Raw genomic sequence first — 26,028 nt, forward strand, 5'->3', positions numbered from 1 at the left:
GGGCACCCCATTACAGAAAGGACATTAAAGCCATAGAGAGCACATAGTGTAGATTTACCAGGATAATGCCTGGGTTGGGACACTTATAGTTATGATGAGAGGTTTTTTTTTTAAATTATGAAAGGTTTTAATAGTGAATAAGGAAAGACTACAAGGCGAGGTGGGGCAGAATTTTCAACTGCCGGCCCCCTGATCCTTTCTCACCTGAAAAATGGGCCACCAGCAGAGGACAATCTGGTGGGCACCTTGGATATCCATTTGCCCTCCTGCTTCAATTTTCAGGCAGCCCTCCCACCCAAAACATGTGGGAAGCTATTTGAATATGCAAATTGGGGTTCCTATTCCAGCTGTGCCTAGCTATAGATAGATACTGCAGTCACAGAAATACATGTGTTTATATGAGCAATTGTTTCAGTTCTCAGTATAAATGAATAAAAGAAAGGCAGCTGCTGTAACTATTTAGAATGCATTACAAAATATAAAGAGTATGGTAGCCTAATAGTTATGGTACATGGAGATCAGGATTTCAAACACTGCTATGGCAAATTGTGAAATGAAGTTCAATAAACCAGAAAATGACCATGAAAGCTGTCGTTTTCTCATAAAAACCCAACAGCTTCACTGATGTCCTTTACAATAGGGAACATGCCACCCACACCTGGTCTGGGCTACATGTCACTCCAGTCCCACACTGTATGGTTGACTCTTAGGAGGTAATTTTAACCAAACTCGCTCAGTGGGAACCTGACCCGATCAGATCAGCCGCCCAATTTTAATTTCTATTCCACTGAAGCTAAAACCGGGCAGCGTGTAAATCGGGCAGGTGATCTGATCGTCTCAATTTCCCACCAGGCAAGTTCGGTTAAAATGACCCCCTTAACGTCTTCAGGGCAACAAGGGATGGGGAATAAATAATGTCAGTGTTGCCCACATTCCAAGAACAAATATAATAACTTTTAAAAATTTCTTGTCATGTAACATGCTGACTGCTCATTTTTAATTGGTAGTTTTTTGAAGTTCATGATTAGTTGTTTTTATTCCTGCTTGCTCCTTGCCAGCTGGTTCAGTTCTGATTTGTTGCTGTTTTCTGGAACTCCCTCCATAAACCTCTCCTTTCTCACCCACCTTTTAAAGGCTTCTCAAAACCTTTTGATTTTTAACCATCCCAACAACCCAGATCCTCTATTACAGCTTACCAAAATTTTTTTCTCACTGGAATGAATATCTTGGAATGTTTTACTGTGTTAAAGGGGCCACACAAAGACAAGTTATTGTTTTATGAATACAAAATAGCAGCCAATCAGAAAGTGATGTGATGGACAGGCGATGCACCCTATCAGACCCGATTTTATATTGCAGGCGGATCTCACATTGCTCACAGTTGTAATGTCGTACAATGACAGGCGTATTAGGAAATAAATTTTAATCTGAAGTATGTTTGAAGGTGCGGGTGTTCTGCCTCTCTCAACCTGCTCAACAGTGAAGGAAACCTCCAGCTGGTTACGCTAACAACTACTTGTACAGTCACTACGCTTACTGTCAGTGAGCTGAGCCCGTGCCGATTGTCCATAGTAACTAGCTGAATACCTTACTTCAACATGGTGAGCTGAGAGAGGTACAACATGGGGCCATTTCAAAACACCATCATGATTAAAATTCCATTTGTCTCTGACTCCCCCTCTGTTTCTGTAAATCTCTCCTGATTCTGTCTCTGCTCTCCTGTATGTTTCTTTCACAATTTCTATCTTTCTTTCCATGTATTTCCTTCTTTCTTTGATGTTGGGTGCTCAGTTATGCCTCTTCGACACGTTCCCTTTCTCTCTCTCCATCTGTCTCTCCTTCACTCAATCACTCCCCCTCTTCCCTAACGTGTATAGTGTTTGTGTATCTCTTTCTCTCACACACACGCACACTCTCTATTTCGGTCTGTGTCTCTCTCAATTGTCATGTCTGTCTTTCTTTTTCTGTCTCTGCATGCAAAAATGAGCCCTTAAAAAATAATTTCCCTGTCAAAAATTACCTCATAACACATTCCGAAGTTCATTCTTTACCTTGTTTTGAAATCTTTAGGGAAAGAAAACTCATAATTACTGTTATAGTTCACTTGCAGAGAAGCAAACTGATATATATTGGAAGCTTTCTCCACTCACACGTCGGCATGCTGAAAATTTTAGGCGCTTATATTTGCTGGGAGTTGTAGGTGCTGTCTTTTCAGCTGACAGAGCGATGGCTGTGGAGAGGACATTAACTTAAGCCCCAGGCTTCACAGTTAGGCACTGATCTCCAGTGGGAACGTTGTTAGCTACATTTTAATCACAGTAAATATATAAGTAAGCTTAATCGTTTTCTTTAAATTCTGTATTTTTAAAATATCTTTATCTGTTATAAACATTGTTTACAACGCTAGATTTCTCAGCCCGGGAGTTCAACCAAAAGGATTGTTTTAAATGGAGCAAATTGATTGGTTCAGCTTCTCTTTTATATCATTAGTGTCTTTTGCTGTTTCATGCTTAATTTGTTGTTTTGATATGTTCTTAGTAATTCCACCCCAGAAATGTATCTGCTTTCTTCATGTTTAATTTGTGCCTTCTTTGCCTCTTTAGTTGTAAATTGTTGCTCTTTTATGAATATGTGGTTTCAGCTAATCAGATCCGAGCATGATGCAGAAATTTGCCCGGATTTTGCTTATAATCTGATGTCAATGTGTGACACCGGAAGTGTGACGGACAGTATGAAATGCAGGTATTCCCACCGGTAATTTTCATGAGGGTTCTTCCGATCTCCCACTGTAACCTCGGTGGAAGATTGCTGGAAATAAGAACATACGAACATAAGAAATAGCAGCAGGAGTAGACCATACGGCCCCTTTGAGCCTGCTCCACCATTCAATAAAATCATGGCTGATCTTCGACCTCAACTCCACTTTCCCACCCAATCCCCATATCCCTTGATTCCCTTAGTGTCCAAAAATCTATCGATCTCAGTCTTGAATATATTCAACGTCTGAGCATCCACAGCCCTCTGGGATAGAGAATTCCAAAGATTCACAACCCTCTGAGTGAAGAAATTCCTCCTCGTCACAGTCCTAAATGGCTGACACCTTATCCTGAGACTATGACCCCTAGTTCTAGACTTTCCAGCCAGGGGAAACAACCTTTCAGCATCTACCCTGTCAAGCCCCCTCAGAATCTTATATGTTTCAATGAGATCACCTCTCATTCTTCTTAACTCCAGAGAGAAGAGGCCCATTCGACTCAATTACTACTCAACTAGAGAAACCCCATAACCTGCCATTTCTGTGGGGTTTCCGCTAAAGTTATGGTGGGACATCCAGGGACCCCTGTGGAAATACTGCCCCACTGTTTTTATTATAATAATAGACTCTTTAAATCGGTACGATATTATGCCTTGCACAAGAAATAGCTCAGTGAATTGTCCAGTTCAAGTGGTACTTCATATCTGAATACATAAAACCTGGAATTCGGTTCCTGAATTGTAGTCTTGTACTGTTATCGACTTGGAGGTGACAAAGTTATATCTTTTACCACATCCAAAATTAAAACTCACTCATTTACTTTTAGAAATGCCGCTCTTGCTCTTATTTTCAATAGGATCTCACCAGAAAGTTCGATCAGATTGTGAAAAAGACTTGCGTTTATATTGCGATTTTCATGACCTGAGGATGTCCCAAAGCGCTTTATTGCCAATCAAGTACTTTTGAAGTGTAGTCTCTGTTTTAACGTAGGATTAGAAGAAATGATGTAACCATTTTTAAAATTTATAATGATTTTATTGTTTTGCAGTGGAAATAAAATTAGTGATTGATTGTAGCTCCTAAGTAAATGAGTGTAGATTTCATTTAATAGGTGTAATTAAATAAATCTCTACTGACAACTAGTTTCTCATGAGCATCCATGGATTTCCCTTTTGTATAGCCTCAGCTTTTCAGTGACAGTATTCAAAATTCAGTAGGCTCAAGAGACAGTTTAAGTCTGTCCAAATCTCAGGCCCCTCTTGTTAAATACAGTTTGTGCTTGCTAGGAAGTCATTTTTTTTACTGTAATGGACATCCCCAAAGCACAAAGTGCCCTTCGATTGTTCTGTAAATATAAAAGGTTCTATCACCTAAGGCCTCAAAGTCAGATAAACAAGGAAAAACAGCCTGCCGACTCTCAAATGGGTAGAGAAAAGTTAGCCACGACGACCTTTCAACTTTCCAGGAGCTTTGCAGCTACCTGTCTTTGCTTTCGACGTAAGCTTCATATGATTTAAAGATTTATCTTTACCTCAGAGCTCAACTTGGAATGCAATTCACCAAATGTTAATTAAAACCACAACAACTTGCATTTATATAGCGCCTTTAATGTATTAAAACATCCCAAGACGCTTCACAGGAGCATTATCAGACAAAATTTGACACCGAGATATTAGGTCAAGAAGCTTGATCAAAGAGGTAGGTTTTAAGGAGTGTGTTAAAGGAGGAGAGAGAGGTAGAGAGGAGGAGTGGTTTAGGGAGGGAATTCCACAGGAGGCCAGAATTAGAGGAGCGCAGAGATTTCGGAGGGTTGTACATTGTTGTAGTATCAAGCAATAACCATCGATTTTAATAGTGTTATAAATCTTAGACAGGGTGTTATTTGCCTTGAGCAATTTGGAAAGTTTAATTTTCTGGGCTGCCTTTATTTGTAGTGCACAGCCCTAAGTCTGTTAGGAATTCTCCAACCCATTCGACCCCTTGAAGAAAGTCTTTGCAAACTTTCCCTGTGACCCCAAAGCAAGCGGCAGAAAACTTTATCTAATCTGATACACGGTTATCATACATCCTAGGGGTAACTTCACGAGTAGCACAGATCAGAGACTCGGCCACATACTATCCATGACCTTCTGACCATTAATTTTACTGGTTGTAAAATCACAGGCAGAGCCCGCCCAAATTTCTGACAGGTGTTTCTGATGGGCACAGTTCTTCACTGGCAGTATGGGCTCCTATGCTGGTTTCCACCTGCGGTATGACGTTTCCAAGGTCGCTACAGCTCAGGAGCCACGGACCTCCACAAAACATTTTATTATCCCTATTTACACGTATCAAGTATCACTTTTTACGCAGTGAGTTGTTATGACCTGGAATGCACTGTTTTGAAAGGGTGACGGAAGCAGATTCAGTCGTAGGGAATTACATGTATACTTAAAAAGGAAAAGTTTGCAGGGCTATGGGGGAGTGGGACTAATTGGAGCTGGCACAGGCATGTTGGGCCAAATGGCCTCCTTCTGTGCTGTAAGATATCCTTATAACCCTCAATCCTGATAGTGGAGTGGGGGGGCGGTGGGAGTGGGGGGGCGGTGAGGGTGGTGGGATTTGAGAGTGCCGTAATGCTGGTTGTTTAGGAGTAAAGATTCAGCTCCGCCATACTCCCACCCTGTGATATTCTGACAATTAACTTTAATGAGCACAAAATCGCAGGCTGGGTGTCCCTAGCACACACCAGGAGCAGGCATGGCCGAATTTTTATCCCTTAATTTGTTTGAAATAACGATGCAGTCAATCAGTGCTGCATCCCAATTGGGTATGCAGGGGCTATGCACGCTAACACAGAGATCGAGCTAATCATGGAGCAACATGAAGGAGTTTACATCGCCTTCCTAATGAAGGAGTTTGGGTTTAAGTGGAAAAGGTACATGGTGCCTGTTCACAGCTGGCGTTAACACAAGGGAAAGAATGGGAATTTCCTTAAAGTGACTTGAAACGGATAAATTCAGTGTGGAACCTGAGACAAATGCTTTGAATGGTAAGGACAGCCCAGGCTACCTCGATGCAAAAGTGCTCCGCATGCCGAACACCCCTTCTGCCTGCCTAGGCACGTGCTGCCGTCGCTGCCAAGACAATTAATTACGTACTTGTCATGTTGCTTATCTGCACAGAGAAGGCAGAGGTGAAAACTAGTAGCACAAAATTCTGTTTAAATGTTAGCTCTGCCTTGTGAATGATTATGCACAAGTGATCATCACAGGATAGCTGAATTAAATTACACCCGCTGACACTGCGTTTGATACTGGCACATCCTGATTGAATTCTACTTTCCCATACAAGATATTCCAATTGAACACCCAAAGAAGATACCTAAGCATTAGATGTATTTTTGATGTATCAAAATTACTTTTTTTGAACTGACGCAGGAATTAGGCAGTGCTACTGCAAGTTCAGAACAACTTTTGTCACTTTTTTTATTAGGTTGAGCGTACAAGAAGGTAGATTTACAAATGTCCTGATGATGTGCCCAAACTTCACAATATCACAACCACTGCTTAATTTCATTCAAATTACAGACCAGAAAATCTTGGAAATACACAGCAGATGTGCCGGCATCTGAATTGAGAAGGCAGTTTAATGTTTTGATGGAAGTTAAAGGTTCTCCCCCTGAAATGTTTGTTAGTTTTTCAAATGCTGACAGGCTGCTCTGCATTTAGATTTTCAGAATTTGCCTTTTTTTATTATTTAATTGTATTTCTTACATCTGCTGGTGTAACATTTTCCACATATGAGCCTCTCCGCTGGACACTGGATACGATTTCATCCCCACATCAGAAAATGACTGAACTGAGTCACCTCATACTCATGTTGACGAGCAGAATGAAAAGGACAGCACTGGTTATAATTTTTTTACATGTAGAAGAGCAGTAAACTTGGCAACACAGACGTGTGTCAAACCCCTTGGGCACATTGGATCACCCACACTTTTACCGAAACCAATCGAAACGAGCAATAGCTTGGTGAATTAGTCTACTTCCAGTGGAGTCGATTGTAACTTGGGGGCGGGAATCGGGGGGTGCGGAGGGCCAAAGTGGACGGCAATCCGTCTGGTCTCATTTGAATACCTTATAGTTTATAGCGGAAAGCCGCAGGAGAGTCAGGCTGTTGCCAAGGACCCACAGAAGTAGACCCCGGTAAGGTAAGTGAGGAAGAGGAGGGGGGGTGGTGAGATTGGGAACAATTGCGGTCAGGGGAGGAGGGAAAGCCTGGGGCAGGGGAGGCCCATTCTTGCGGGGCCAGAAGCAGCACTCCTGTTCCTCCCGGCCCACGAGGATTCTACATAAATGTCATTGGACCGTGACTTTAAGATTTTAAATGAGGCCCCTGCCTGCAGGGGGAGCTGTGACCGACTTCAAAGTCAGTGAAGATAAAATGGGTGATTTTAAACCCCAAAAACGGGTGGGTTGGGGGCGGGTGGGAGTTGAAAATAGTTGGGGTTTTTTTGGGTCGCAACCGTAAAATTTTCGGACTTTTCTGCGCCGATGTTAAACCCGGAAATAAAGCCGGGCTGTGGTTGCGACCCAAAAAACAACTATTTTCAACCCCCACCCGTTTTTGGGGTTTAAAATCACCCCCAAAATGTCGCCAGGTGGAAACGATGCAGCCTCAGATCAGTAAGTGGACTTAGCAGTGTAGGAACAGGAGTAGGCCATTCAGCCCCTTCTGTTCTGCTATTCAGTGAGATCTTGGCTGATCTGTACCCTAACTCCATTTACCCGCCTTGGTTCCATATCCTTTAGTACCCTTGGCTAGCAAAAATCTTGGATTATGTTAACCCCTCCCGCACACTGTTCCTGCTGGGAATTGATCCTGTAGTCTCTTACCGTTACCGATGTGCATCAGCTTAGAGGGGTGACAAAGTAATGTATCATGTCTGAAATTAAAACTCACTCACTTATAGGAGTTACCGCTATTGCTCTTATTTTCAATACGATCTCACCAGGGAGTTCAAAGCAAAAAGCTCCGGAGGCATGCACACTTCCGTGATCATTTCACTGCCTCACTAGTCATTTCAGATCTTAGGCTATCAACAATTGCATTGCATTAATTGTGAGTGCAAAGTTCAGAACGCAAGACTGGAGTTATACTGCACTCTGCCTGCCAGATAATTCTGCTACCTGGCAGCTATTTTTTTTAATATAGGGAGACAGCAGGTGGCAGCGTCTATGTTCTCATGACATTAAAAAGACTCTACTAAGGTTATGACGTGCTCAGGAATTTCCAACAGCTTGTCTGGACACTTTTTAAACGTGGTTTCACACCAGACTGGTTATAATCGACCCAGTGTGAAGCCCACACAGTGTAAGCTGGCCCACTGGAGTGCACTCGGGAGACAGCTTTGTATCTCGCTCCTGATTTACGCTGCTATTTTGGTGCCATTGTACCTAAAAGTGCTTTGGTCAATGCCAGGTGAGAAGTGTAACCTCAGCCTTTATTACAAAAATATTCTAGCTAGTGTTCTGAGTTATGTGCTGCTTTGGTTGGAAAAATATCCAACTTGGAACATTTTTTTGCATCACGCGTGGTGGCATTTTACCTTCTGATGCTGTTGTTATTGCTTTGTTTGTCAGCAGTGGCTCAGTGGGTAGCACTCTCGCCTCTGAGTCAGAAGGTCATGGGTTCAAATCACACACCAGAGACTTGAGCACAAAATCTAGGCTGACGCTCCAGTGCAGTACTAAGGAAATGCCGAACTGTCGGAGGTACCGTCTTTCGGATGGGATGTTAAACTGATCTTTTACATCCATCTGTCTGCCCTCTCAGGTGATGTAAAAGATCCCATGGCACTATTTTGAAGAAGAGCAAGGGAGTTCTCCCTAGATTCCTGGCCAATATTTATCCCTCAACCAACACCTATAAACAGATTATCTGGTCATTTATCTCATTTCTGTTTGTGGGAGCTTGCTGTGCACAAATTGGCTGCCACATTTCCTACATTACAACAGTGACTACACTTCCAAACAGTACTTCATTGGCTATAAAGTGCTTTGGGGGGCGTCCTGAGGTCGTGAAAGGGGCTATACAAATGCAAGGTTTTTTTCCCCGATGAAACAATTTTAGGAAAAACACATTATTCAAAGGGCAATCAAACCCGGCTAAAGTAACATCATAGGAGATGATTAAATTGTGGCATTACCCGATTTGTCACCCTAACGTAATTAGAATCAGTATGATGGCGATGTTTGCACTCTCAAATAAATTTTATACCAACGTATATCGCATCCAACATCATAACAAACAAAAAGAATGATCTGCAAAGTGTTCCTGCAGCAATATTATTAAACACACAAAGCAGAACAGCACACCATTCCTCTCATTATATCTCTGAATTAACGAAACAGAATTTTAGTCTTGGAGATTTTTACACAAAAATATAAGCATACACTTAAATTAAAATGCCTGATGATGAGGGCCCTGAGAAGTTAGTTCTTTCAAAGCTAAAATGTTCTGATCTACAACAACTTAAATCATTCACGATTAGGAACTGTTTCTAAGATGATTAATCAAAAAATAAGTTTTGTAACGCTGTGATTTGAGCTTCAAACTGGTCATCATATTTTGGCTTTATTTAATTATAATTTGTTATCCAGGTCTCAGGATAGCCTATCTCTTGTGGGATCAATTTTTACTAAGAAACTTGTGAGGACCCATTGAAAACAATTTAACCAGCCGTTCAGAAGTCAAAATATCACCCTTGCCCCTTAATGCCGTGAAACAATGCAATATTTACTCGCTGAATTTCCCCTCAACACAGTTGCACGCAGTTTGCAACAGTACTTTACTGTTCATAAGTAAATTACAGAAATTTATCAAGTTTTTTTTTAAAAAGGACTGAGTAATTCAATGGCCAAATGTGAGGTCAGATATGACCTTTATCTTTTTTTACCTACAGTGAATTTGAACTCAGGCCTCCAGAGGTAAAAGTTAGCGGTGGATGTAGATTCATGGCCAATTGCACCACCCAGGTTTCCATTTCATCCCACAACTGTTGCTGATTAGAGCTTCCATCACAAATTACCAGCAACCTACGAAAATAAATCTGAGCTAATGGAGCCTGGGTCAACTGAATTCACGTGTTGGTATTATATTCTACATGAATCTGCAAGCAATGTCCCTCCCAAACGTGTTCAAACCCCTTGATGTGTAATTTCTCCCACTTCATCAGGTGGGATACAAGTTCGTGGAAAGAATGTAGTGCTACTTGTGGAGTTGGCATACAGACGAGGGATGTTTTCTGTAAACGTACGGTAACGCACGTTGTTGGGGACTCCATCAAGGTTGCTGACCAGGAGTGTTCAGATCCAAAACCCTCGGAATTACAGGCCTGCAATCAGTTTGACTGCCCTCCATCGTGGCATAAGGGAGATTGGCAGCTGGTATGTGACGCTCCGTGAAGTCTTTGTTGGGAAAAAAAATTAAGAAATTGATGTCATAGACATGCTGATTTTCAGATTCTGACAATAATCATTTTAAAAACTCTACAGTTTTTCTGTAGACAGTTACAGATTTGTAGACGATACTTCGTGCAACATGCATACAAAGAGAGGATGGTGCTAAACTAAGATTATTCCGACCCCTGATGGCGTAGGGTCGCCCATTGGGAAACTGACGAGATTGGTTTTATACACCACCCAATTTTACTCTCCGTTTAAGTCAATAGAGAGTAATATTGGATGGGGTGTAAAACCAGTGTTCCACTCGATCCCGTGGGTTTCCCGCCCGGTGAGTTAGGTTAAAATTGCCCCTATGATATCGGGATGATCAAGGAGTCTATTTACACAAGACAGTCATTTGCAGTTGGATCAAGTCTCCGGGCTGGATGCAAGATTTTCGAAGAAAGCAATCAACTCTGCTGCAACCAAGCGCATTTGCCAGACGCTATCAGATTGCCAGTGCAATCTTGGAAGAAATGGCTGGGGATATGATTCAGACTGTTTACACCAGTCTGATTCAAATTACACTGGTTCACAGCCAGCATCAGGAGGTGATAGTTACTCCAAATTTGGAGTAAATAACTCCACTGCCATTTACACTGGCAATACTGACGTGAAACAGCTGCAGATTTAGAGTGAACATAAATTTGAAACTGGATCACGAATCGGAAAAAGAAAAAGCTGATTCTAAGATATCATTGCAAAAAAAAAAATCACCATGATAGACAATGAATGTGGAACTTCTGAAAGTGATACTGAGATAGAATTTAATGATGTGAAATCAAGTCAGGAAAATTGTTTAAAATAATCAGAATACATAATGTTCAACACACCATAAGCTACACTCTAGTTCAACAAATTATGAATCATGTATTATTGTTATTGACTTCTGTAAACTTTGTATGACGTACACTCGAATAGTGCAGCAGACATGTCATAAAATATTTTGTCTAAATGGTGATCAGATGTTGAGCCCATTTAGAAACTTTTTGCAAGTCTGGAAACATCATTTTCTGCCATTTTGCAATTGATGTTTTGATGGGAAAATTGCAGTTTTGTGAATAACACTAGAGGCTGTTAAACAATAATTGGTTGGAGCATTTTATTTAAAGATTATTCAATTTTTTTTAATTTATCGATCTTTCAGAGACTATATATGCTCTTTAAGATTCCTAATATAAAAGGATAGCAAGTGAGTTCAAAAATGTTAGTGTTCCCCTTCTGACGAGTTCATCATCTTTTTATTACAGTGTTCACAAACATGTGGAAGAGGTGTGCAATCTCGCAAAGTCCAGTGCAAACAGCTTTTGACTGATGGAAGTTTTCTAAGCCTTGCTGATGAGTTTTGCCTTGATATTAAGCCTCAGGTGCAGCAACCTTGTGCCAACACTGATTGTCCACCACACCTGGTGTTAGGGAAGTGGTCCAAGGTAAACCTAGCACTAAACCAACCCATCCAAAGAAGATATATGCCTAATTATTGTGTGTCTGTGTGTACATGTTTTTTTGTTGGCATGTGGTTTATGTATGAACTCCCACGTTTTTCAGAGTTTACCATGTTTATATCTTGCAGAATTCTTCTACATAACAGGTAATTAATTGCCCCAGAACATAATCATATTCTGCTTATGATATCTATCCACCATTGTTGATGTTAATCCCATGTTTAAGGACCTGATCCACTTCTCTTTCATTCCCTCTTGCAACCCATTGGCATAGCCTTGGACTGTACTGGAATGTAACAGTATTCTGCTGTAATATGATGAGATCTACAACAGTAGCAACCTGTAATTATACAGCACATTTAGTGTAGTAAACACAACAAGAACAGTTGCCATGTAGTAATAAGAGAAAATTCAATAGAGATGACGCAAGGATGGTCAAAGAGATAGGTCTTGAGGCTTTTGAAGGTCGGATGACGTATAGACAGGTGGGGGGGCTTTAGGGAGAGAGTTCTAGAGAGCAGGACCACGATGACTCAAAGGCTGTGTCACTGAGAAACAAAGGGGTAGATGTAAGAGAGGCCATAGGTAGAAGAGCAGAGGGTGCCGGCTAGCATGTAAGACTGGAGGGGATTGCAGAGTCAGATGGGGTGAGGCCAGGGAGATTCATAAACAGATGGGGATTTTGAATTCAGTGCATTAGGTAGAAGGGAAACCAATGGAGTTTGGCGAAAAGGGAGCAGACCTTTGTGCGGGTGGCAGAGTATTGGACAAATTGCTGGTTACATTGGGACAATTAGGAATAGAAGCAAGCAAGGGTGTTGGAATAGAGATGGACCGAGGAAGGAAAGGGGTCAGTTAACTGCAACAGAGAAATTGAGGTGGACAAGGAGGAATAGCATGCAGCCCCAAACAATGTCATCGCTGACTTTGGTCAAAGTTGGTCTTGGTGCTCTGGGCAGGATGGAAATTGAATTGAATGGATTCAAACATGAAATCTTGGAAGAGGCAAATGCAGAGCTGGGTGGTGACAACATATTTAACGACCTTAGACCTTCACGGTGTTAGTTGGAGAGGATGGAGGGATTGAAGGTTTTTCAGGAAAGATGATCATTGCAATTTTGAAGAACTGGGGAACAGTGTGTGAAGGAAGGAGTTCCTTGACAAAGTCAGTAAGTATTGGGTCATGAAAACTTAGTTAGACAGTCAGGAATCGGGTCAAGAAAGGACTGAGGGCACATGGAGTGAGACGTATGGAAGAGATGAACCTGCTGAGAGAGATCGGGAGAAGCCACATAGTAATATGTGGTCATGGCTGGGATAAGAGGAGGGCTGGTTTGAGTTGAGGTGGAGGAGGCTGAGGCAACAAACCAAATAATCTCAATCTTTGAGATGAAAAAATCCAAGAGCTCCTCCCACAAGTTCAGCAATTTAAAATAATTATGAAGACCATATCTGTTTCAGTTGAACAAATCTTTTCATACATTAATGTAACCCAGTTTTAGTTGCGTGTAATTTAAGTACTCTACTAAAGACTGTTGGCAGTAGAGATTTATATGAGTGATAGTTCAGGAGAAACAGTTTTATATCATCGTCTGTTTCCAGTGTTCTGTAAGCTGCGGAGAAGGAATCCAGAGCAGAGAATGGGTCTGTCGTAGACTCTCAAAAGTTGGCCGGCAGGTCACAGTAAACCGTGGTTTGTGCAGTGGCCTCTCCAATCCACCAGAGATTCAAGCTTGCAGTATGCCTGCATGTAGAAGTAAGTGACTGACTTTAATACTTGACCCCTGAGTCATCTATACCCAAATAAACATCTGGGGTTAATTATAGAAAAAATATGCAACAAATAAAAATAGCAGCAGAAATAACTGATGCTGAGACTGTTGTGTTCCAAACCCACAGTAAGGTGCTGGTATTTTTAGGTCGTGATAATATAGTGCTAACTGATTGATGTTATTTTTCTAAGGAGGAAAGACTCAGAGCTTGATATAGTCCTTTAGAAGAATTTGTTTCACAGTTTCCCCATTTGTTCATTATAAGAATCATATGCAGATGTTAAAACATTCACATCTATGAAAATGTTCTTTTCATTAGGTAAAACAGATTTGTGTTGCTTGACAATTATTTTCCTGGAAAATTACCAGCCTTCATGTGCCAAACGTCTGCAAGCTCCAACTCTTGAAGCAGGTCCAATGGATTTTAAGAGCTATTGCTTACATTAAAAAAACACATGAATAACTTCACATGTATGGATTCCAGACGTACATATTTGATACTTTCCAACTTTTTCATGTATCTTGTGCTTATCAAGATGAGCGTTTTCGATCCTGGGAAATACATTATTCTCTACTTTTTTTTCACCCAGTGCTGAGCATTGCAGAGTCAGGTTTAACACAGGTTCAGCCCAGGTTGGAATTCCCAATGCACTGCCTCAACAGTACCCACATTTTTCTTTTGACAGGCTAACAGTGTAGCAACTTCAGTCTGCTGTTATTGTTTAAAAGAACAAATTAAGTAAACATTTACTAACTTGTGCTTTTTCACCCCAGTCCAGAGCAAGCATAGGGATATCCTGTGCTTTTCTTCCCTAATAAAATTGCCTTGACAGAGACCAGTCCAGGCAGAAGCTGATACACTTAATGATAAATTCACCAAACTGTGCTACCATCTCAGAGAATCAACGCTATTGTGTTTGGTCCTATCTGCAACTCACATTCCCTTTGAATGCCCTTGCCCGGGAGAGTGGGACTGGTAAATGATCTGTCCAGCCCTCCTTCTTCCTATTTTTATGGTTTCCATGATTGAATGTGTGGTCAGGCAATCTGCTCCCAACTTTTCACAGATTCCGCACTGTTGGCCCTCTTTAAGGAGCCATAGAAAAGTAGCTTTGATAGTCAGATTTGGCAACAATCGCAGTAATCAAGCTATCATGTCTAACACTGAGCTACTTACTACCAAGTAAATTGAATTCAATTTTGGGGAAGGGGTGAAATGATGAGACCTCTTGATAAAAGTAATAAATTATTAGCAATACATCTTCATTTTTGCTACTCTTTTGAAGTATGTATTTTAAATAACCTTTAATATTAGCAAGCATCGTTTCCTATTCTAGACGATTTTGTTAACATTTATTTGTGTATTTTCTAGAGCTTAGAAAGGACATAAAAACAAAGGTTTCACAAAAGCAAGTTATTCGTGACCCTCAAATTCTCAGCATCCACAGAGTCTACATTCAAACCAGACAAGAAAAACGTATTCACTTTAGCATAGGAGGCCGAGCCTATCTGCTTCCAAAAACCTCCATTGTTATTCGATGCCCTGTAAGAAGATTCCAGAAATCATTGATCAAATGGGAAAAAGATGGACTCCATCTACAAAATACGAAACAAATCGGAATCACTAAATCAGGATCGCTGAAAATTCATAGCCTTGAAGCGAGGAATATCGGAGTGTACAGTTGCATTGCAGGTCCTGCTCGAGATACCTTTGTCCTCAAGCTGATTGGCAATGATAATAGGTTAATTGAACCACCTGCTTTCACTAAAGCTAAGACGAGACAAAGTGTTGGGCCAGAGAAGATGAGTCACAATGAATCCAACAGACTGGAAGATAAATGGACTCAAATGACCAAGATGTGGCAAAATTGGAGCAAAAAAAACGAATTCTATGTGGATGACAGCCAAACATATGATCATGTTTTCCTGCGCCTACTTGGAAATCATTTGGTTTCAAAAGGAAAGACTAATTTTGCAGAGTTGCATGATTCTCAAGAGCTTTATGCTAAACATCTTGAAAGTTCTATTTTCCAGGGCGCCTATAGTATGGATACTGTACAGTTTGAAGACATCTTACGCAATATAAGTCTATGGATTGAGTCTGGTGAGCTACCTGAAGATTTTGCTGCACAGCTCATGTATCAGTTAGCAGCTGAAGTGTCTAGACCACGGCCAACTGTGGAAAAATGGAAGGTGCCTCTTGATGATAATGCATCAAACTCAAAATTATTAGATAAAGCGCCTAATACATCAGAAACCTCTGTCAATAAAGATATACATCAACAAAGGGAGAAACAAAAGCCTCCTACTATTCTGAGAAAAAAGCAGGCTCCTGTGCTGCCTCAGAAAAATGTCAGTGTAGCAATCGGAACCTTGGCATACCTGGCAGATAATAGCTACAGCGTAACATTAGTTTGTGAAGCTGTTGGAGTCCCTGAGCCACAGGTCACTTGGATGAAGGATGGTGCACCAGTGAAATTTAGTAAAAGGTATGGCATGTTAATGTCACTTTTTATACATTGATATCTATTGAAAGCTTTATCTATTTTAAGAGGTGAACTTGTGTTAATTTAACGATTTTTATTCTCATCCCGAGCATCAATGACTTTGTACGCTACTGTACAATCCAAATGTGCATGGCAGTGCTGTCGGCGAATCAGTCAAAAAGCCATTTGTTAGAACAATTTCTAAGCTCCATGTCTTTCATTATAAGACCTATAGATCTTTCCTGACAGGCAAGAATAGGCTTTTTTTTAAACTGATGGAAACCACATTCTGTAAATCATACATTTATTTAAAGGAGACCATATAATGTAAATGTTGACAGTTATTTCAGTAATTGATTTTACAAACCACAAAAATTGATTATAACAAATTGTACCCTCCGTCCAGAAGCTTCAGCAAACAATGTAGCCTTAAGTATCGGATCCACCAACAAAAGATCTATGATGCCTTCCACTCAGATGAAACTTTATATTAGGATTTGCTTTTAGATCAAGCATCGTGTTATCCCTTGTGTGTGTTTATCTGCAAAGGCATTGTTATTTTTAAATGTGTGGGACCATTTGGCCCACGAGTAAGAGAGGAAGCTTGGAATGTTTCGAGCAAAGACTGAATTTTATGTGATCTTCAGTGACATTGTTTTTTGCTAAGAAGATACAAGTGTCATGTCGCACAATTGTTAGTTGTACATTTAAAGGCAACAAACTGTTAATCATTTTCCAGATTTGTGTTTTTTTTTATTGAAGCTAGTAGCCGTTAGTGAGCAAAGAAGATTACGACTTGAAATTAGGATGTGATGTGGAATGTAGGACAGGACTGAGGGTGCCAAAAGATATTAGAGTCTAGTCCGACTAGGATCAGCTGGTTTTCTGTGAGAAACATTTTACATCTCGTGCATATTGCCAAGTCTCGTTAGAAAACCTGCTGCATACAAGTTCACTCTAAGGTTTAATACTTAGCAGACTGCCAATGTAAGACTTTCTGCAATAGATTATCTTCCTTTGGACATGATTCTGCTGTTTGAGGGATTTCTGTGGATGAATCAGAGCAGCTATAAAACTTTTTGCAAATCTTAAAACTGTTTCCTTACTTTATAATTTTTGTTTATATAAAGATATATTTTTTGATTTATCTTTGAAGTTTTGCCCCTAGATATATCCAATCTAGAGCTCAACCACTGCTCGATGGCCTCCCCAGCATCTGATTCAATCCGATTTCTGTGACCCAGTAAACAGGAGGTGGAGCAACTGCGGGGGCAAGGTAAACATTCCTCATCTTACCAAGATGGGATGTTCCAGACCCCTTGACCCTCTTTTTCTTTCCCCTGTGCTAGCTACATTGTCTTATGCACATAAGGAAGAGACATAAGAATGAGGTTAAAGCACCTGTTCTGTTAGTTTTTGTGGAGAGATCCATTGGTTTATGCCGTTACCATGGAGTAAGCTGTACAGATGTGCAAAGTGACACTTCAGTATAATTCAAATTACAGTCGCCTTTTTAAACCTGCATTTGGTGGTGTTGACAAAAATGTTGTTTTATCAGTGTGTTTTATTTTGATGTAATAGCTTCTGTTTATGCTAAGCAACTTTATAGATGGCGGGGTTAATGCCAAGTTAAACATCTGTTGAAGAGAGAGCTCTGTTTGAGAGTTACCAAACTTTAACAGTTGGATATTAATTTTCTGATCTGGCAGTGGATAATATAATCTAATTCAACCTGGATATCTCAATGCTCTCTATCATAATGATGGTGCTCACTGGTAGAAAGCAAGAAGTTTGAATAAGTAACCTTTCAAATGTTCCCTTGAAAAGTTGCATTTCATCTGGACCAAAGATGTTTCAAATCGTTTATCCCGATATCACCTTTTTATTTTGTGTGTATGTGGCTGAATGCAAGTAAGTGTAGTTATTGTGAGACCAGTTATGCAATAGGTAATTCATTGGTATAAGTTAAAATTATAAATATTTGAGTAAGAATAGAACAAGAGATAAAAGCATGTCCTAAAAAGTAAGGACAATGAGCCTGTACAAAATGTTTGTATTCTTGCATCGTTTGGGTTGTTCTTATACTTTCCATCACCATAAATGACACTGCCCCGAACTATCAAAGAGAGTTAGTGGATATTCTGTGCCTTTGCTCATGAGTAGCACTGCACCTTTAGTGTGGTTTCTGATGTTTGTCATTGTCCCATGACAGCAATTTGCCCATCGTAGTAATACAGCAAACTTACTGAAACAATATATAACACATGATGGATACAAATTAAAAATATTGCACAGCTTACTGAAAGATCCAGGGCCTCCCAGATATAATATTTGCAATACTATATACTTCCCACTTGACAAATGTAAGATGTCAGTAACTTAACTTGATCAAAATTTTGGAAGGAAGAATGAGGCAATATAAACTAAATGGTACAATTTTAAAGGGGGTGCAGGAACAGAGAGATCAGGGGGTTCACATACACAAATCTTTGAAGATGGCAGAACAGGTTGATAAGGCTATTTTAAAAAAAAACATACAGAATGCTGGGCTTTATAAATAGAGGCATAGAGTACAAAAGCAAAGAAGTTATGCTAAACTTTTATAAATCACTGGTTAGGCCTCAGCTGGAGTATTGTGTCCAATTCCAGGCACCGCACTTTAGGAAGGATGTCAAGGCCTTAGAGAGGGTGTAGAGGAGATTTATGAGAATGGTACCAGGGATGAGGGACTTCAGTTATGTGGAGAGATTAGAGAAGCTTGGCTTGTTCTCCTTAGAACAGAGAGAGTTAATAGAGATGTTCAAAATTATGAAGGGTTTTGATAGAGTAAATAAGGAGACAATGGGGGTGATTTTAAACCCCAAGAACAGGTGGTTGGGGTGGGTGGGAGTTGAAACAAGTTGTTTTCTTGGGTTGCAACCGAAAATTTTCGGACTTTGCGTTCCCAGTGGGAAGCCTGTATTTTTCCGTGCCGACGTTAAACCCGGAAATAAAGCCGGGTCGCGACCCAAAAAACAACTATTTTCAATTCCCACCCGCCCCCAACCCACCCGTTCTTGGGGTTTAAAATCCCCCCCCCCACTGTTTCCACTGGCAGGAGGGTCGATAACCAGAGGACACCGTTTTAAGGTAATTTGCAAAAGAACCAAAGGGGAGATGAGACCATTTTTTTGTTATGATCTAGAATGCAGTTCCTGAAAGGGCGGTGGAAGGAAATTCAATCGCAACTTTCAAATGTGAATTGGATAAATACTTGAAAGGAAAAATTTGCAGGGCTATGGGAAAAGAGCAGGGGAGTGGGACTAATTGGATAGATCTTTCAAAGAGCCAGCACAGGCGATTCCACTCTATAACTTCGTACTTGCCTTCCCAAACCGAAGTTAGATTTTTTATTATCCGTTTAATCTGACATTTCCCCTCAGCCCTCACTTGTTTAGATGATAAAAATAGATAGGTACAAACTAAATTCGTCATGGAAAGTTAAGTCATTCCAGTCAAGGTACCCTTTTAACAACATGGCAAGTGTTAATTACTGCCAGTCAACCTCTCTGGCACTGAAAATTAACTATTACAAGTGTGGTGTCTCATTCCTTCAGGTTTTAATTGTTGGAAATTTATTTTTAATTAAAATTAAAATTTTCTTTTGCTTTGTCTCTTTTTCTCTCCCTTAATCCAGTCTTGTTTTCTCTCTATTTCTATTTCTGTACCTGATTCGACATTGAATTCACCCATTCTAATTTATGCTTTCTTCTCGGTCTTTGCGCTGTTAATTTCATAATCCTTCAATCTGGTTAAGGAGATGCGCAGATCCCTGACGCCCTGTCGAGGGCATCGAGCCGTTTCCATCTCCAACTTCCAGCGCAAAATATCATGGAGATTAAACAGACAAGGGCGAGTCTAATTAACGGCAGGCGCCGTTCGTTGACCGATTACAGCAAATTCTGGGCCAATGTTTCTATTTGAACCTTATTGTGCAATTCCTTTCTGAAAGATAGTCCTTTTTGAAGTAGTTTTGTTAGGTCTGGCCAGTTAATATCCAAACATTCCCCAAGCAAACCCTGCCCACGTTACTGTACCTACTGACCAAATATAATGGCAACAGCTGGGTTAACTTAACAGCTACTGGTGATTTGAGCAAATCACAGTTTTTCATCCTATGGATATATGCCCTTTGGAATTGTGATGCTTCTGAGGCAATCTGTTCAGACTGATGCCTTTGAAAGAGGTGACAGTATGGACGTGAGCTAGTTGCATGGTTTGTAATTATATGAATGGATGTATTATTTAAAAAAATACTTGCATTTACATAGCACGTTGGACATCCCGAAGCACTTTACAGCCAATGATTTACTTTTAGAAGTGTAGTCACTGTTCATTTTGTAGCCAAATGCAGCAACCAATTTGTACACCAAGAGCCTACAAACAGCAAACTAAATAAGTGAAAAGTTAATCTGTTTTTGTGGTAATATTGAGGCTGAATGTTGGCCAGAATGCTGGGACAGGCCCTTGCTTTTCTTTGAAGATGTGCCATGGGATCTTTTACATCCACCTGAACAGATAGGCACCTAATCCAAAAGATGGCACTTCTGATAATGCAGCACTCCCGCCACACTGCACTTCAGAATCAGTATTGATTGTGCTCAAAAGCTGGAATTGGACTTGAAGCTAGAACCTGCTGAGTGGTATCACTGAACCAAATTACACCCACTTAATGTTGATATCATTGTACAAGGTTCCCCATCTACATTTAGTATTAAGTTATCTTGTCAAATAAGCCAACTTTCAGATAGTTGGATTAAGGATGGAATTATGTAAAGGAATATAATTGATGGACACATCCTGATGAGGGATACAGTTACAGAGGCCATAAAGAGGTTAATTCTTAAACTAGACTTTGACCATTCATAAAAGACAAGTCGGATACAAAGTTAGATTAATTCAGTGTCAAATGTTAGTTGAACTGTTGCAGGCGGCTTAAAATCATGGTCAGCCCTAAGTACGGCATGGTCTATAACTCCAAAAATGACATTAGCTCACCCCTTCTGTGCTCCAGGCTATTTTATTCATCAACTGCAGATGTATTTAGCATTAAGCAATTCAGCATGTATCTGAACTTAGTTAAGTTACTGTGATGGGCTGCTGATTATATTTCCAGTTGACCCAGGAGTCCTAGCAGAAAATGCAGCATAGCCTTTTCTAGCATTTCTGGTCTCCTTAGTAATCTAGGTGTCTTAGGTGGAACTCTTCACCGGCAAAGAACTAAAATGTATATTTGTAATTGGGATATTATTTTATGAACAGATAAGCCGATTACCTGTTTGTTTTATAATAACATATTAATTAAATACAGATGCATGGAGGTGCAATGTCAAAACTATGTTTATTAAATCTCAAAATGCATTCAGAAATGTATGCCCATTCTATGTGGAAAGCAGGAACCATATTTACCATTGGGCAAATACATCCAGAAGCAACATTTTTGAAGGGCAAGGCCTAACACCTCGAGAATTTTCAGTTAATCAGAGAGAGCCAGCGTGGATTTGTGAAAGGTAGGTCGTGCCTGACAAACCTGATTGAATTTTTTGAAGAGGTGACTAAAGTAGTGGACAGGGGAATGTCAATGGATGTTATTTATATGAACTTCCAGAAGGCATTTGATAAGGTCCCACATAAGAAACTGTTAGCTAAGATGGAAGCCCACGGAATCGAGGGAAAAGTACGGACTTGGTTAGGAAGTTGGCTGAACGAAAGGCGACAGAGAGTAGGGATAATGGGAAGGTACTTACATTGGCAGGATGTGACTAGTGGAGTCCCACAGGGATCTGTCTGGGGCCTCAATTATTCACGATATTTATTAATGACTTAGATGAAGGCATAGAAAGTCTCATATCTAAGTTTGCCGATGACACAAAGATTGGTGGCATTGTAAGCAGTGTAGATGAAAACATAAAATTACAAAGCGATATTGATAGATTAGGTGAATGGGCAAAACTGTGGCAAATGGAATTCAATGTAGACAAATGTGAGGTCATCCACTTTGGATCAAAAAAGGATAGAACAGGGTACTTTCTAAATGGTAAAAAGTTAAAAACAGTGGATGTCCAAAGGGACTTAGGGGTTCAGGTACATCGATCATTGAAGTGTCATGAACAGGTGCAGAAAATAATCAATAAGGCTAATGGAATGTTGGCCTTTATATCTAGAGGACCAGAGTACAAGGGGGCAGAAGTTATGCTGCAGCTGTACAAAACCCTGGTTAGACCACACCTGGAGTACTGTGAGCAGTTCTGGGCACTGCACCTTCGGAAGGATATATTGGCCTTGGATGGAGTGCAGAGTAGGTTTACTAGAATGATACCCGGACTTCAAGGGTTAAGTTACGAGGAGAGATTACACAAATTAGGGTTGTATTCTCTAGAGTTTCGAAGGTTAAGGGGTGATCTGATCAAAGTTTATAAGATATTAAGGGGAACAGATAGGGTGGATAGAGAGAAACTATTTCCGCTGGTTGGGGATTTTAGGAGTAGGGGGCACAGTCTAAAAATTAGAGCCAGACCTTTCAGGAGCGAGATTAGAAAACATTTCTACACACAAAGGGTTGTAGAAGTTTGGAACTCTCTTCCGCAAACGGCAATTGATACTAGCTCAATTGCTAAATTTAAATCTGAGATAAATAGCTTTTTGGCAACCAAAGGTATTAAGGGATATGGGCCAAAGGCAGGTATATGGAGTTAGATCACAGATCAGCCATGATCTTATCAAATGGCGGAGCAGGCACGAGGGGCTGAATGGCCTACTCCTGTTCCTATGTTCCTAACTTAAGAAACTGATATCTGGTTCTCTGCCAAAGTGATGCAATCATGGAGTCTCCTGATTCTTGTTAACAATTATCAGAACTCTCACCATTGTGTAACAGTTTCAATTAGGTACAAGTGTTGTCTCATCTTTGTGGTACCTCTTCTTCAACAGTATGTCAGCCGTGGCTCAGTGAGCAGCACTCTCGCCTCTGAGTGAGAAGGTTGTAGGTTTCAGTCCCACTCCAGAGACTTGGGCACAAAAATCAAGGCTGATACTCCAATGGAGGACTGAGAGAGTGCCGTCTTTTGGATGAGACGTTAAATAAAGGCCCCGTCTATCCTCTCAGGTGAACGCAAAAGATCCCATGGCACTATTGCAAAGAAATTCTCCCCGATGTCCTGGCCTCCATCAAACAAAAAAAACAGATTATCCGGTCATTATCATGTTGCTGTTTGTGGGAGCTTGCTGTGCGCAAATTGGCTACCAGGTTTCCTACATTACAATAATGACTTCACTTAAAAAGTACTTAATTGGATGTGAAGTGCTTTGGGATGTCCTGAGGTAGTGAAAGGTGTTATACAAGTACAGGTTATTTCTTTTGTTTCAACTGGTTCAAGATGCTAGGAGCCAGTAGATGTGTTTGTGCTTTCCCTGCTACTGCAAACAGAACTAATATTGCTCCACACACAAGCTCATTGAGTAGCTACTTTGGTGACTGGAACAGCTGCCTAAGCCTGCTTTTACATTTCTGCTGTCTCAATTGTTTCCTTCCTTTCAATTTGGCTCCTGACATTCATACTCTAATACAAAAATAAATTGGTGTTTCAGTGTAAATAATGAAGAACAGAGAAGTGACTGAGACAAAATAATTTCACGTGAATGAGAGTAATTAACAGGTGCATCCTTCCCAATAGTCGCTAATGGATGTATTTTCCTGACTCTTTGTGAACGCCAAGTTGGTCATAAAGTACTTTTAAAAATTACTTCTGTTGTTGTGGGAGACCCATCAGTTCAAGGAGAAGGTCGCCAACTTATCAGATCAACTAGGGATTGTCAATAAATGCGGTCTGGCTTGCATTGCCTATATCTCATGAACATACAAAAAAGAAGTTGACATTTCTGCAACCTCATGGTCAGGACACCTTTATCGTGGACAACTCAAACAACAATTTGCATTTATATAGCATCTTTAAGGTAGTAAAACATCCCAAGGAATGTTCATGGGAGCATAATCAGACAAAAAAAAATCTCTCTCTCTCCCTCTCTCTCCTACTGAACTTTGCAAAAAGCTAAACTGAGGTAATAGTAGCTCTTGCTGCAACCCCAGCATCAAAGAGTGATGGGTGGAGGAACCCTGTTGTCCGTTGAATGATTACTTTTGGAGGAGAAAAAAGGAATTGTAAATATTGTTCAGGAGTGGTATATGATATTTGGGATACTTTACCAGCAGTTATCTTGGCTACAGGTTATCTACAATTACCTACCTTAGGTGGACCAAGAAGTTGACTGTCATCGGCCAGCCTTAATTTAAGGGACTTGTATAGCCATAAGAGGTGGACCCAGCCACAGATGTTCCCCCAACCTTCTTCTCTAGGCGGACGCCCTGCTCTGCTCTCCTTGTAGTATCATAACATTTACAGCACAGAAGGTGGCTGTTCATCCCATCGTGCCTGTGCTGGTGCTAGCTCTTTAGCTGGATCCGTCTATGCTAATACCATTTCCTTACTCTTTCCCTGTTCTTTTTTCAAATACTTATTCAGTTCTCTTTTAATAGCCATGTGTGCAAAAATATTCTTCTAACTTCCCCCTCAATCTTTTGGCGATAATCCTGTATCCAAGGTCCTATCAATTCATCAACCAGTGGAAGCAGTCTTTCACTATTTACACTCAAAGCCCTTCATAACTTCGAAACCCTCCATTAGATTCAGGGCTTAGAAGGTTACATTATGAGGGAAGGTTGCATAAACATGCCTTGTACTCCCTTGAGTATAGGAGGTTGAGGGGTGATCTGATTGAGGTGTTTAAAATCTTAGAGGAATTTGATCGGGTAGATACGGAGAAACTATTTCCTCTGGTGGGAGGGATCAAGAACGAGGGGACATAATCTTAAAATTAGAGCCGGACTATTTAGGAGGGAAATCAGGAAACACTTTTTTCCACACAAAGGTTAGTGGAAATCTGTAGCGCCCTCCCCCTAAAGGCTGTGGATGCTGAGAGAATTGGAGCTTTCAAGACCGAGATAGATAGATTTCTGTTAGGTAAGGGTATCAAGGGATATGGAGTTAAGGCGTGTAAATGGAGTTGAGGTACAGATCAGCAATGATCGAATTGAATGGCGGAGTAGGCTCGAGGGGCTGAATGGCCTACTCCTGTTCCCATGTAGATTTCCCCCCCCCCCCCATTTAATGTTATGTGTTCCAGTGAAAAAGCCCCACTTTTTCAAGTCTTTGAAACTATAAGCACTTATTGCTGTTATCATTCCAGTAATATTTTAAGGTTCGGCTTTAATATCCTCCTGTAATGAAGTACCCAGAACGGCACACAGTTCTTAACCAGTGTCCTGTATTATAAGCTATCAATTTCCAATATGGATTAGCTTGAATATAATGGGGTCATTATAGCGGGTGTGCACTGGTGGTGGGGAGACTCGCACATATCAGAAAAGTGAGGGCGTGCTGCATTAATTGCTGCCAAGATTCCTCTCCTCCAGCGTGCGCTCAGAAGATTATCCCCAATGTGCAGTGTTTTAAAATGTGTTTCCTTTTCAGAATTTGTCAAATGTAAACTATAATGGTGAATAAAAGTGCTGGAAAGCCCTTAACTCTCCCCCCTGGACTTCATCCCTTTCCCCCTCGGGTCCAGGTTGAGCAACTGGATGGACATCCTGCTCGGGTGGAGTGAATTGATTGAAGGTACTGGGCTGCCCTCTACTGGCCGTTGTGGATCAATTCACCATCGTCCTTAATCCACTCCAACTTTTAAAAACTTTTTGACCGTCTTTCTCCTCCTTTTCACGATTCCATCTTATCGGCAGTTGTCTACAGCTCTCCCTCCTTCAGAAGTGTTTTTTTTTAGTGCCTTTTTGCACCCTAAATTTATTTCATCATCTTCTTCACACAGTGTGGCAGTCTATGATCATCTTTTATGTTTTCCCCTCCATCGCAGGTACCGTTTTGAGACTGTTACTAACACCAATTGCAATGTATTTTCCATCCACTTTTTGATATGGGCCTGCACAAAACACCACAAGCACGACAAACCCCAGCCTGGATGGGAAAGTTTGCA

At 40.7% G+C, this 26,028-nt stretch overlaps 1 protein-coding gene across 3 annotated transcripts in view; it reads left to right on the top strand.

Annotated features, from left to right (window-relative positions):
* Nucleotides 1-26,028, top strand: part of adamtsl3 (ADAMTS-like 3) — a 481,218-nt gene that overhangs the window by 385,154 nt on the left and 70,036 nt on the right. For all 3 annotated transcript variants that reach the window (XM_067971609.1, XM_067971611.1, XM_067971610.1), the window contains exons 18-21: nt 9,975-10,185; nt 11,493-11,672; nt 13,290-13,443; nt 14,832-15,948. In XM_067971609.1, coding sequence (XP_067827710.1) covers nt 9,975-10,185; nt 11,493-11,672; nt 13,290-13,443; nt 14,832-15,948 — 1,662 coding nt within the window. The remainder of the gene's footprint in view (nt 1-9,974; nt 10,186-11,492; nt 11,673-13,289; nt 13,444-14,831; nt 15,949-26,028) is intronic.

This window comes from Heptranchias perlo, chromosome 34 (assembly GCF_035084215.1).
Source record: "Heptranchias perlo isolate sHepPer1 chromosome 34, sHepPer1.hap1, whole genome shotgun sequence".
Classification (NCBI taxonomy): domain Eukaryota; kingdom Metazoa; phylum Chordata; class Chondrichthyes; order Hexanchiformes; family Hexanchidae; genus Heptranchias; species Heptranchias perlo.